The sequence below is a fragment of the Nerophis ophidion genome, linkage group LG04, assembly GCF_033978795.1.
Source record: "Nerophis ophidion isolate RoL-2023_Sa linkage group LG04, RoL_Noph_v1.0, whole genome shotgun sequence".
In the NCBI taxonomy this organism is placed as follows: Eukaryota; Metazoa; Chordata; class Actinopteri; order Syngnathiformes; family Syngnathidae; genus Nerophis; species Nerophis ophidion.
Genome location: NC_084614.1, coordinates 74,437,417 through 74,450,936, shown reverse-complemented (window position 1 = coordinate 74,450,936; position 13,520 = coordinate 74,437,417). Strand labels below are relative to the sequence as shown.

The window sequence follows — 13,520 nt, the reverse complement described above, 5'->3', positions numbered from 1 at the left end:
GTTTGCAATTTTATTAAGTCATCAAGCTTTAATATTTTTGACTCAATAAATAAAGGGTTTGTATGTTCTCTATATCCAACATTGTGTATTATTCTAATCGATCTTTTTTGCACTATGAGTGCACTATGTGCACTCAGGTGCAGCCGCTATGCGGCCTTTCGCAAAACGGTGTTTTAGGACTAAAATATTTTCAGTTGATTTTGTAAATCTTCATTCCCATCCCTGTAAAACTCGGCAGGGTGACCACATAATACTTCAAGTCGGTAGGTGGCAGCAGGTCGTTCATTGCTTTGTAAAAGTCGGAATTAGGGCTGCAACATCCATCCATCCCATCCATTTTCTACCGCTTATTCCCTTTCGGGGTCGCGGGGGGCGCTGGCGCCTATCTCAGCTACAATCGGGCGGAAGGCGGGGTACACCCTGGACAAGTCGCCACCTTATCGCAGGGCCAACACAGATAGACAGACAACATTCACACTCACATTCACACACTAGGGTCAATTTAGTGTTGCCAATCAACCTATCCCCAGGTGCATGTCTTTGGAAGTGGGAGGAAGCCGGAGTACCCGGAGGGAACCCACGCATTCACGGGGAGAACATGCAAACTCCACACAGAAAGATCCAGAGCCTGGATTTGAACCCAGGACTGCAGGACCTTCGTATTGTGAGGCAGACGCACTAACCCCTCTTCCACCGTGAAGCCCAACAGCTGCAACAACTAATCCATTAAAATCGATTATAAAAATAGTTGCCGATTAATTTAGTCATCGATTCGTTGGATGTATGCAATGCGCATGCTGAGGCTCTTTATTAATAAACTGCAACATTTACAAACAGCTGAGAAATAATAAATGGAGGAAAACGGGAGCGATAGTTCAGCGGAGAAACATCTTGAGGTTAATGCTTCGATGGAGAAAAGTGTATGACCTAAGTCGTCCAAAGTGTCGGAACACTTTACTTTAAAGTCTTCAGAGAAGATTCACGTCCTCAACCCTGTTTACACTCTTCCCTGGAGGAACCATTTTACCAAACTGATGGAGAGGAAGTACGAGCAGACATTCCAAGCAGTACGGACTGACATAAAAGCCATCCAGAGCAAATTGCTCTCACTACTGATGTGTGGACAAGTGTAGCCACCTTGGAGACGAATGGAACATGAAGTCAATGTGCCTTACGACCATGCCACTAGAAGAAAGACATTCAGCATCCAACATTGCAGAGTGGTTGGAAAAGGTAGTAGACAGGTTCGAAATTCCCTTAAGCAAAATTATTGCTATTGTGCATGACAATGGTGCACTTTATAAAAAAAAAAACATTTTTGTAACACTTGCCTTGTTTTATTTGGCAAGTCGAAAGGACATGGTGCCAGAACAATTTCCCTTGTGGATCATTAAAGTTTGTCTAAGTCTAGGTATGCTGTTTTTTTTAAATAAAGTATTGGAAAGGATAGAAATGTAGTTAGTCTCTTTCATCCGATTATTAATCGATTAATCGAAGTAATAATTAAAATATTAATCGATTATCAAATTAATCGTCAGTTGCAGCCCTAGTCGGAATGTGTCAGGTGAGACGAGGAAGGTTTGTTGTGATCCCAATGTGCAGACCACAGCGGAAGGCAGTGTGCAGGTAAGAAGGTATGTAACGCTTGAACCAAAAATGAACGAACGGGAAAGGAAAAGGCAATGGCTTTGCAAAACGAAAGTAAAACTGAACTGGCTACAAAGTAAACAGGAACAGAGTGCTGGACGACAGCAAAAACTTACGGGGTCGACAAAGTACATCCGTACATGACATAACAATCAACAATTTCCACACAAAGAAGGATAGCGAACACTTAAATAGCCTTGCCTGCTAACACAAAGCAGGTGCGCTCAAAGTAGGACATGATATTGCTACAGGAAAAGACCAACAAACTCAAAATAAGGCACGACGACCTGTTGTATCATTTTTTAACGTTTTCTGCCGGTGATGTGCCTCCCTATTTTTAAATGAAAAAAAAATGTGCCTCGCCTCAAAAAAGGCTGAAAAACACTGGTCTACATAACATGTAATAATGGTTATTTGGTCAAAATGTTACATGGATTATGTTTGACTGATCATATTCAAGCCGCTTTCTGACAGTCGCTTCCAGATGCGCCGTGGGAATATATTTTCCTTCATGCGGCCCTTGAGCTAAAATGAGTTTGACACCTCTGGTTTAATGAGTAGCTTTCCAAACTATAGTAATATCGTGGCTTATACACTACTGCCATCTAGCGTCTCAAAACGGCAACTACTTCCAAATTTGCTGCAATTCTTTTAACTACCTGGCTACCTGACACCTTCTCCACTGATAACTGGCACCCTTGGTAAGTTGGACATTGTTTTACTGTATTTATTGGCAGGCTGAAATAAGTCCGAAAAAATATCAATAGTTATCGATATGATCAATATGAAAAACATATACAGTGGGGCAAAAAAGTATTTAGTCAGCTACCGATTGTGCAAGTTCTCCCACTTAAAATGATGACAGAGGTCTGTCATTTTCATCATAGGTACACTTCAACTGTGAGAGACAGAATGTGAAAAAAAATCCAGGAATTCACATTGTAGGAATTTTTAAAGAATTGTTTTGTAATTTATGGTGGAAAATAAGTATTTGGTCAACCATTCAAAGCTCTCACTGATGGAAGGAGGTTTTGGCTTAAAATCTCACGATACATGGCCCCATTCCTTCTTTCCTTAACACGGATCAATCGTCCTTTCCCCTTAGCAGAAAAACAGCCCCAAAGCATGATGTTTCCACCCCCATGCTTCACAGTAGGTATGGTGTTCTTGGGATGCAACTCAGTATTCTTCTTCCTCCAAACACGACAAGTTGAGTTTATACCAAAATGGATACACGGATGATACAGCAGAGGATTGGGAGAATGTCATGTGGTCAGATGAAACCAAAATAGAACTTTTTGGTATAAACTTAACTCGTCGTGTTTGGAGGAAGAAGAATACTGAGTTGCATCCCAAGAACACCACACCTACTGTGAAGCATGGGGGTGGAAACATCATGCTTTGGGGCTGTTTTTATGCTAAGGGGACAGGACGATTGATCCGTGTTTAGGAAAGAATGAATGGGGCCATGTATCGTGAGATTTTGAGCCTAAACCTCCTTCCATCAGTGAGAGCTTTGAATGGTTGACCAAATACTTATTTTCCACTATAATTTAGAAATAAATTCTTAAAAATTCCTACAATGTGAATTCCTGGATCTTTTCCCCCACATTCTGTCTCTCACAGTTAAAGTGTACCTATGATGAAAATTACAGACCTCTGTCATCATTTTAAGTGGGAGAACTTGCACAATCGGTGGCTGACTAAATACTTTTTTGCCCCACTGTACATTGTGATATTTTTTAATCACCCAGCCCTGCTTTTACGTGTTTTTTTTACTTGGTCCAGTTTGAAATGGAGTTGTTCCAAAACGAGGCAGCGTGTCAGACCCCTCTGGATCGCCAGTACCACAAGGAGGTCACGGCCCTGAACAGGGCTAAGGGTCGGCAAAACAACCGGATCTTCACGTACACGGATTACGATCGCTACACCAACTGCCACCAGCTCCAGCAGGTATAGGGTTGCCTACTCTAGCATAACATGACACACACCTAGTCGCTTCTTAGGGCACATGAGGTCATTCCTGAAGTGTTGAATGCTGTTTTTTTTTTTTTTTACTTTGAACACAGCAGAGCACTAATGATTTACTGACCACAACCAAGTCCAGACCCACCTTCCTGGCTGAGAGGATGGCCAGCATGCGACACAGAAGACAGGACAGGCGAACCATGTGAGTGTAGGGGAAAAAAACACGTCTTTGGGGGCTCCACAGACACTGTCTATTGCAGTGGTTCTCTACTTTTTTTCAGTGATGTACCCCCTGTGAACATTTTTTTAATTCAAGTACCCACTAATCAGAACAAAGCATTTTTGGTTGAAAAAAAAAAGTAAAATACAGTCATCAGTTTCTGATTGATTAAATTGTATAACAGTGCAAAATATTGCTCATTTGTAGTGGTCTTTCTTGAGCTATTTGGAAAAAAAGATATAAAAATAACAAAAAACTTGTTGAAAAATAAACAAGTGATTCAATTATAAATAAAGATTTCTACACATAGAAGTAATCATCAACTTAAAGTGCCCTCTTTGGGGATTGTAATAGAGATCCATCTGGATTCATGAACTTCATTCTAAACATTTCTTCACAAAAAAAGAAATCTTTAACATCAATATTTATGGAACATGTCCACAAAAAAATCTAGTTTTCAACACTGAATTTTTACAGTATATGAACTTACATTCATATTTTGTTGAAGTATTATTCAATAAATATATTTATAAAGGATTTTTTAATTGTTTCTATTTTTTAGAATATTTAAAAAAAAATCTCACATACCCCTTGGCATACTTTCAAGTACCCCCAGGGGTACGCGTACCCCTATTTGAGAACCAATGGTCTAGTGCAGGGGTCGGGAACCTTTTTGGCTGAGAGAGCCGAGAAGCCAAATATTTTAAAATGTATTTCCGTAAGAGCCATATCATATTTTTTTTAACACTGAACACAACAAAACACATGCATTTTTAAGAAAGACCAACATTTCTAGAGAGGTCTCTTATTCTTTGTAATAACATTGTTATTCTGAAGCTAACTGTGGAGGGGACGTGGCCTGCGGGCCTGCAGCGAAGCAGGATGTTGCCAGTACCGGCCTCGAAATCAGCGACAGGTGCGTAAAAGGCCCACCTGGGCATTTTTATCTGATCACCTGTCGCTATGTCATAAGCAGCAGCCAGGAGGAGAGACGGGCTTGGGGCTAGAAACCAGAGTGCGAGCAAGAACGAAAGAGAAAAAGACAATTGCTGGAAAGCGACTGAGAGACTTATTGAAAAATAAAACAATATTGTAACCCTGAAACAGGCTCTCATGTCAGTGATTGGTGGTCTGAAGAACCCCCTGGAGGGCAAGCCCCACACTAACCAATAATAAATAAATGGCTTCTTACCAACTTCTTGAACATAATAATGCATGACAATGTTTTATATTTTGAACGTTATTTTTAACACTGTGATTACAAGCGGAATTATTCATTATTTATCGTGTTAAGCAATGTCAGCTCAGATTTATCCGAGAGCCAGATGCAATCATCAAAAGAGCCACATCTGGCCTGCGAGCCATAGGTTCCCTACCCCTGGTCTAGTGTATAAGGAGGGTTTCCTTTTTTTGGCTGAGTCTTGTAGGGACTTCAGCTTCCCCAAGTCCAAGATTATCAACTGGGAGCCCAGCGAGGAGGTTAAGAGGAACAGCCACGAGGTGAACAGCGTCATGCAGACCATGCACATCATGGGAGACCTGGGAGCACCTGGAAGGTAGGACCACTCTGATGTTTCTGTGTGTGTGTGTGTGTGTGTGTGTGTGTGTGTGTGTGTGTGTGCGTTGGCAGAGCAGCGCATATAGGACAGTTCAGTTTGTCGTCGTTGTTGTTTTGGTTTGTCATCAAGTCGAAAGTTGCTTCATCACCCAGTTTATGTTTGTTTGATACCAGAGGTGTCAAACTCAAATACAGAGTGGGCCAAAATTCTAAACTGAACAAAGCCGCGGGCCAAAGTTGAAAAACTTAACCTTTTAATAGGGACCCAAACAAGTTTTGGATTGAATATTGAACAAGCAAGGCTTATATAACTTTATAGTGACATGCAAAATGGAGTTTTGTTGGTAGCGGGGGTGTATATTTTAGCGTCCCGGAAGAGTTAGAGCTGCAAGGGGTTCTGGGTATTTGTTCTGTTGTGTTTATGTTGTGTTACGGTGTGGATGTTTTCCCGAAATGTGTTTGTCATTCTTGTTTGGTGTGGGTTCACAGTGTGGTGTAACAGTGTTAACGTTGTTTATACGGCCACCCTCAGTGTGACCTGTACGGCTGTTGACCAAGTATGCCTTGCATTCACTTGTGTGTGTGTAGAAGCCGCTTATATTGCCTGACTGGGCCGCCACGCTGTTTGTGTGGAGGAAAAGCAGACGTGACGACAAGTTGTAGAGGATGCTAAAAGCAGTACTTTTAAGGCACGCCCCCAATATTGTTGTCCGGGTGGAAATTCGGGAGAATGGTTGCCCCGGGAGATTTTCGGGGGGGGCACTGAAATTTGGAATTCTCCTGGAAAAATCGGGAGGGTTGGCAAGTATGAGAATTAGCGTTGAATGTGGTGATACAGCGGCACTGCCACTGTATAATACCGGCGGGCCAGCTCTAATGTTAATTTATTATTGCCTCAAGGGCCAAATGAAATTACACGGCGGGCCGAGTTTGGCCCGCGGGCCAGAGTTTGACACCCATGCTTTATACTGTGTTCAAAGTGTACAAACCTTCACTGTCATGCCCATTTGATTGTAGACTCTTACGGACACCTTGTGGCGATATGAAATTACTACGCTTGATTTGTTTGGACACTCCCGGGTTGACGATTTTAGGAAGTCAGTTTATGAGACAAATGAGAAGCAGACAAGTTGTTAGCTCTTACAAGGCTTGGAAAAGATAAGCCTGTTTACCAGTAAAGTGCAAAAAAAAGTAAAGATAAGTACAAGACTAAAGTAGTGTGCAAGATCAACAACAACAAAGAGCCTAATTGGATTCATCTGCTTTGGAACTTTATAGGAACGTATTGGATTGTTATGTGTCTGCCAAGTTGTATAACCTCAATACATAGAGGCAGAACATTTACTAAAATATGGACTTTTCGAGGCTGGTACCCATTACTTGTATTTACATTGTTTTTTATAGAGACATTTGCTTTTTGATTTCCGAACACTGTTCAAGAATCAATACTTTTTTGTCTTGCCTCTGGTGAGGGCGGTCGCATTTTTCCGCTCCCTCTTCTCCCAGCTTGCGCCCTTTGTTTTTGTCTTGTCTGAGCTTTTTTGAAGCCTCTTTCTTTGCGCTGTCCTTAACTCTAAACATCAGACATTGAATTTGAGAGCACCCAGCATGGATGAATAGAACAGACAAGTCATTGTTTTTTGTCCGCTCGCGCAAAATAAACATCTTAGACTACAATTTGACTCCCTCGAATGGCCTTGACCCTGCGGAAACAGGACCAGGCTGTTCTGAAAACACACCCGAGGACACCTCAATGATAGACGCTTTTAAATGATAAATGGGTTGTACTTGTATAGCGCTTTTCTACCTTCAAGGTACTCAAAGCGCTTTGACACTACTTCCACATTTACCCATTCACACACACATTCACACACTAATGGAGGGAGCTGCCATGCAAGGCGCTAACCAGCACCCATCAGGAGCAAGGGTGAAGTGTCTTGCTCAGGACACAACGGACATGACGAGGTTGGAATTGAACCATGGACCCTCGGGTTGCGCACGGCCACTCTTCCACTGCGCCACGCCGTCCCTTTTGACGTCCCTCCCTCCTCAACGACACCTGGAGTCGAACTTCTATCGGCCTCAGTCTAAAAAACATTACATCATCCCACCCAAGACAATTGGGCATAGACGCTTCAAAGCAGCAGTCGCCTTCCAGGGCCCCAACCCCCCGCCCCTCTGTTTCAAGTTTGTCGTGATTAAATGTAACGTGTTTATGTGTGCATTGCAGAGAGGGTTTTTTTCCCCACTCCAGACTGGGCCCCCCTTAGGAGCCCAGTCTAGAATATATTTTTTTTTACTCATCTTCTTCCCCAGTGTTTTACCTTTTCCCATCTTTTACGGGGCGCCTCGTGGCGACCCATCAGCGTTCCTGTTCTGTAACCCTGTACACTATTTGTTTGTCTAATCTTGAAAGGGTTTGTGCTGTAAACAAAAATGTTGTTGTACTTGTTGCAATGACAATAAAGACCTACCTACCTACCTACCTAAGTTGGTGAACCAAGGTTCCACTGTACTAACAAAACTTGCAGTTATACTTTTGTTTGTGATGTATTATTTTAGCGATTATTCTTTTCAGACTCGGACAGAAAGAGAACGAATGTCTGCTCTTCACCGTAAAAACCGACGGCAACGGAACAATAGTGGTGAAACCTGACTTCAACAAGGGCAAAGAGCCCTACAGGCGAGTTTTCTGAAGACTCCACGTTTACCGCACGCACAACGGCGTCTAATAACAGCTGATTACATCACGCCTGTTCAGGGTGGTGACTGAAGGCACCAATAAAGACGTTTGGCGTCTCACCGTGGAGAATGTCTCAGCGACCATGAAAAGCGAGGACAAGGAGAGAGAGAAGCACCTGTTCAAAAATGTGAGTTTGTTCCAGGATAACTGTACACGGTCAAATGTAGGAAATAATGGAATGCATCTTTCTGCCTGCAGCTGTTGGTCAAACACAAGGACTTCTCAAGTAGTCTCGTCGGACAGGACTTTGAAATGGTACGTCGATCTCAGCGCACAATTATCCAATCACCAGTCGTAGAGCAGGGCAATATAGCTGAAAACTGTATCAGCAGTGTGTGTTGATTTGGTTGATATCAATAACAATTAATATTTTTTATTATGGTCTATAGAAAATAAGGCCCAGTAGAAAAATATATTAAATGTAAATATTTTTAACCTTCCTCTTATTGTAATCTACTCAGCTATCAAGGAAGAACATAAAGTAAAAAATCAATACAAGCATAGAAAACACTGTGTAAACAACATACTAAAATCACTTTAAACACTTAACAATAAGCTCTTAAAATAAATGTGAAAAATAAGGAATACATAAGAAATTTGTGTGAGAAAATTGTTGAAATAGTGTGAAATGTGAACAGAGAGAAAACCTGAGAACTATTTTCTGCATGTTTAGTGCCAGGAAGTTACAGTTAATGTGTTGTGATATCATCAGTCTTGGTAGTGGCGAGCGCCTTGGATCATTGACGGATCACATTGGTCAGAATGTGTCCCGTTTTGAAAAATAAAAAAAACGGTCATACTGTCGAGGTGACTTTTCCTGTTTTATCCACTATTTCTTAGCTCTCTGCAGCATTCATTTTTACTGTCTCTTCTCAATCCATGTAAAGAAACAACCTCAAGATATCAAGATGGCGCTACCAAACCTGATAGTTGATACTGTTACCTGATTTGCTTATAGCGTGTCACTACCTCTGATCAGTGATCACTTCCTGCATTGCTCGGTTACCACAATCAACCTTGCTTTGCAACCTCCGGTTTCTTCCTACAAAGAACAAAAAAAAAATTTGCAGAGGTTTCATTGAACGCATTTTTTATTGATATCGATTACGTGTCTATCTTGGGGACGGTGTGGCGAAGTTGGTAGAGGGGCTGTGCCAGCAATCTGAGGGTTACTGGTTCAATCCCCACCTTCTACCATCCTAGTCACGTTCGTTGTGACCTTGGGCAAGACACTACACCCTTGCACATGCTGGGTCCTGGTGGGTGCCTTGCATGGCAGCTCCCTCTATCAGTGTGTGAATGGGTGGATGTGGAATTACTGTCAAAGCGCTTTGGGCTCCTTAAAAAGGGGTAGAAAAGCGCTATAGAAGTACAACCCATTTACCATTGATATGCATTGATATAGTTTTTATATCCCAACCCTAATCAGTCGTGACATTGTGCATTTTTTATCCAGGCAGTGTCCCTCTAAATTTATTATAATTGAAATAAATTATTATTTGTCTGGCAAATTAAATTCTCCTAACCCATTCCAATGCTTCTTTCCAAGTATTTTTCCACAGATCGCTCTCCCTGCCATTTCTCTGCTGTCCAGGGCAGCAGTTTTTTGTTTTTTTAAACACATGTCCTGTGACCGACATGTATGAAGACGCGTGTGTTCTTGTCTTTCATAATGGTTGCAAACGATAGGCAAAATTCTAAAAAAAAAAAAGGGCAGCTCCCCTTTAAAGTGAACATTAGACCTCGTATAGTAAGTTTGCATGTGATGTCTAGCTGTGATAGCCAGACAGATGCTATTTAGTAAATAAACTCAGCAGCCATGGTGACATTAACAATATTGAACATCAATCAATCAATGTTTACTTATATAGCCCTAAATCACTAGTGTCTCAAAGGGCTGCACAAACCACTACGACATCCTCGGTAGGCCCACATAAGGGCAAGGAAAACTCACACCCAATGGGACGTCGGTGACAATGATGACTATGAGAACTTTGGAGAGGAGGAAAGCAATGGATGTCGAGCGGGTCTAACATGATACTGTGAAAGTTCAATCCATAATGGATCCAACACAGTCGCGAGAGTCCAGTCCAAAGCGGATCCAACACAGCAGCGAGAGTCCCGTTCACAGCGGAGCCAGCAGCAAACCATCCCAAGCGGAGGCGGATCAGCAGCGCAGAGATGTCCCCAGCCGATACACAGGCGAGCAGTACATGGCCACCGGATCGGACCGGACCCCCTCCACAAGGGAGAGTGGGACATAGGAGAAAAAGAAAAGAAACTGCAGATCAACTGGTCTAAAAAGGGAGTCTATTTAAAGGCTAGAGTATACAAATGAGTTTTAAGGTGAGACTTAAATGCTTCTACTGAGGTAGCATCTCAAACTTTTGCCGGGAGGGCATTCCAGAGTACTGGAGCCCGAAATGAAAACGCTCTATAGCCCGCAGACTTTTTTTGGGCTTTGGGAATCACTAATAAGCCGGAGTCTTTTGAACGCAGATTTCTTGCCGGGACATATGGTACAATACAATCGGCAAGATAGGATGGAGCTAGACCGTGTAGTATTTTATACGTAAGTAGTAAAACCTTAAAGTCACATCTTAAGTGCACAGGAAGCCAGTGCAGGTGAGCCAGTACAGGCGTAATGTGATCAAACTTTCTTGTTCTTGTCAAAAGTCTAGCAGCCGCATTTTGTACCAACTGTAATCTTTTAATGCTAGACATGGGGAGACCCGAAAATAATACGTTACAGTAATCGAGACGAGACGTAACAAATGCATGGATAATGATCTCAGCGTCTTTAGTGGACAGAATGGAGCGAATTTTAGCAATATTACGGAGATGAAAGAAGGCCGTTTTAGTAACGCTTTTAATGTGTGACTCAAAGGAGAGAGTTGGGTCGAAGATAACACCCAGATTCTTTACCGTGTCGCCTTGTTTAATTGTTTGGTTGTCAAATGTTAGAGTTGTATCATTAAATAGAGGTCGGTGTCTAGCATCACACACACACTGCTTGAAATATATCTTGAAATATATCACAATGCTTGAAATATATCTATTAAAGCATTCAAAAAGTAACATAAGCAAAGACTGTGTGCCTTTGACACTTCAATCAATCAATCAATGTTTACTTATTTAGCCCTAAATCACTAGTGTCTCAAAGGGCTGCACAAACCACTACGACATCCTCGGTAGGCCCACATAAGGGCAAGGAAAACTCACACCCAGTGGGACGTCGGGCAACTTTTCATCCAAACAGTCTATTAGAAAAAAAACCTTCATTTTTATGTTGTTGCTTCAACTAATCATTTAATGACTGTAACTAATAAATATTGATAAAAAGCCGCACATGAGAGAAATTGTGTGTGTGTGCTGTTTTTAATTTTTATTTTATATCAACGCACGTTGATACCATTCTAGTCACGTCCATTGTGTCCTTGAGCAAGACCCTTCACCCTTGCTCCTGATGGGTCCAAGTTAGCGCCTTGCATGGCAGCTCCCGCCATCAGTGTGTGAATGGGTGAATGTGGAAATAGTGTCAAAGCGCTTTGAGTTCCTTAAAAAGGTAGAAAAGCGCTATGCAGGTATAACCCATTTACCATTTATGTTTCAAAAGTGCAGTTTGCACATTGATGATGGGAATTTATCAGAAAAAAGAAATGGAGGTTGTGGCAAAACAAAAAACTGATTTTTTAACACGCTTTCTTATAATAGACATTGTGTTTTACCCGATTACTCGATTAATTGAACAAACTAATCATCCATCCATCCATCCATCCATTTTCTACCGCTTATTCCCTTTCGGGGTCGCGGGGGGTTCTCGCGCCTATCTCAGCTACAATCGGGCGGAAGGCGGGGTACACCCTGGACAAGTCGCCACCTCATCAGAGGGCCAACACAGATAGACAGACAACATTCACACTCACATTCACACACTAGGGCCGATTACTAAAATATTTCATAGCTGCATCCCTAATTCTGTTTATGTTCTTTATTTGTTTGCCTCTCGCAGCCACCTGCAGGTATCCTGCGGTACTTGATGAACGGGGAGATAGGTATGTAATTAATTATTCATCATGATATTGTCTCGAGGTCGACCGACTATCGGTAACCGATATTTGACACGTACAGAGTATTTTTATATATGTATTTACACCAGCAGATACTACATATACACATACGATACCGGTATTTAGTATGTAACAATAAATGAGGGAAGTAGATAGTAATACCCCCCCCCTCTTGTGCTGGTCGCTGCTACAGTACGTCTCTACTGGTTACCTGTCAAAACTCCCATTTTTTTTTGCCAGAAAATCCAGTTTCCGTCTCTCATTTCCGGCATTTTTCTGGTTCCGTTTTGTTTGTTTTTGCAACTGCAGCAATGGTGTCCACTCCACAAGCCTCGGCAACACGTGGACTCATTAAAGGAGCGCAGCGAGTTTCATGTGCCGTGATTCAATCAAATAACGCGACCAATAAACTCACCTTTGATCAGCACATTCAAGAAAGAAGTCAACAAAGATTGTCAGTCATCCGTAAACTTAAAGGACTATACGTCGCACCTCACCTCCTGTTGCATCGTTCAACCCATCCTTCTGTGCTGTTCCACATGTTTTTTCACTCTGCTTTCTGTAGCCAACCGGATCAAACTCAAATCATCGGCCTACCCACACCCAACATTTCAGATCTAAACCACAGGTCCATCATTCGACCGGTAAACACAATAGTCCAGGATATGACTCACCCAGTACACCAGGGGTGTCAAACTCAAATACAGAGTGGGCCAACATTTAAAACGGAACAAAGCCGTGGGCCAAAGTTGAACAAATTAACCTTTAACAGGGACCCAAATAAGTTTTGCAGTGAATATTCAGCAAGCAAGGCTTATATAACTTTATATGACATGTAAAATCCAGTTTCAAATAATAATATTTAAAAAATATCAATGGCATATCAAACAAAATTTGAATGAAAATGGAATGCCTATTTTCTACTTGCAGCATTCTGAGGTAAACATCAATTTTTCTTTTTTTCTACAGGCTAATAATACATTTGAAAATAAAATAATAATGAATACGTCAAACATTTCAAGCCTTGAAGTAGCAAGAGAATGTGCATGAATAAAACGATTACTGCTCAATTTGCTACACTAATTTGCTATAACACATAACTTAATAGTGCAAAATCAACTTTCAAAAAACAAACGGAAAATCATCAATGGTTTATTAAATACAATTTGAATAAAAAATCTAATGCCTCTTTGCTATTTGCAGACTTCTGAGGAAAACATCAAAATTAACTTTTTCCACAGGCTTTTAAATTTGAAAATAAAATAACAATTAATAAATCAGCCATTCAGGCCTGACACTGATCTAATGTGATGT

General features: G+C 41.5%; 1 protein-coding gene across 2 annotated transcripts in view; it reads left to right on the top strand.

The window, feature by feature from the left end:
* Positions 1-13,520, top strand: part of mks1 (MKS transition zone complex subunit 1) — a 33,394-nt gene that overhangs the window by 8,045 nt on the left and 11,829 nt on the right. The window contains exons 4-10 of one of the 2 annotated variants that reach the window (XM_061899025.1): positions 3,436-3,600; positions 3,720-3,817; positions 5,263-5,391; positions 7,972-8,076; positions 8,155-8,263; positions 8,335-8,391; positions 12,149-12,191. In XM_061899025.1, coding sequence (XP_061755009.1) covers positions 3,436-3,600; positions 3,720-3,817; positions 5,263-5,391; positions 7,972-8,076; positions 8,155-8,263; positions 8,335-8,391; positions 12,149-12,191 — 706 coding nt within the window. Of the gene's footprint in view, positions 1-3,435; positions 3,601-3,716; positions 3,818-5,262; positions 5,392-7,971; positions 8,077-8,154; positions 8,264-8,334; positions 8,392-12,148; positions 12,192-13,520 lie in introns of both variants that reach the window. The other variant, XM_061899024.1, reaches the window with a different exon arrangement.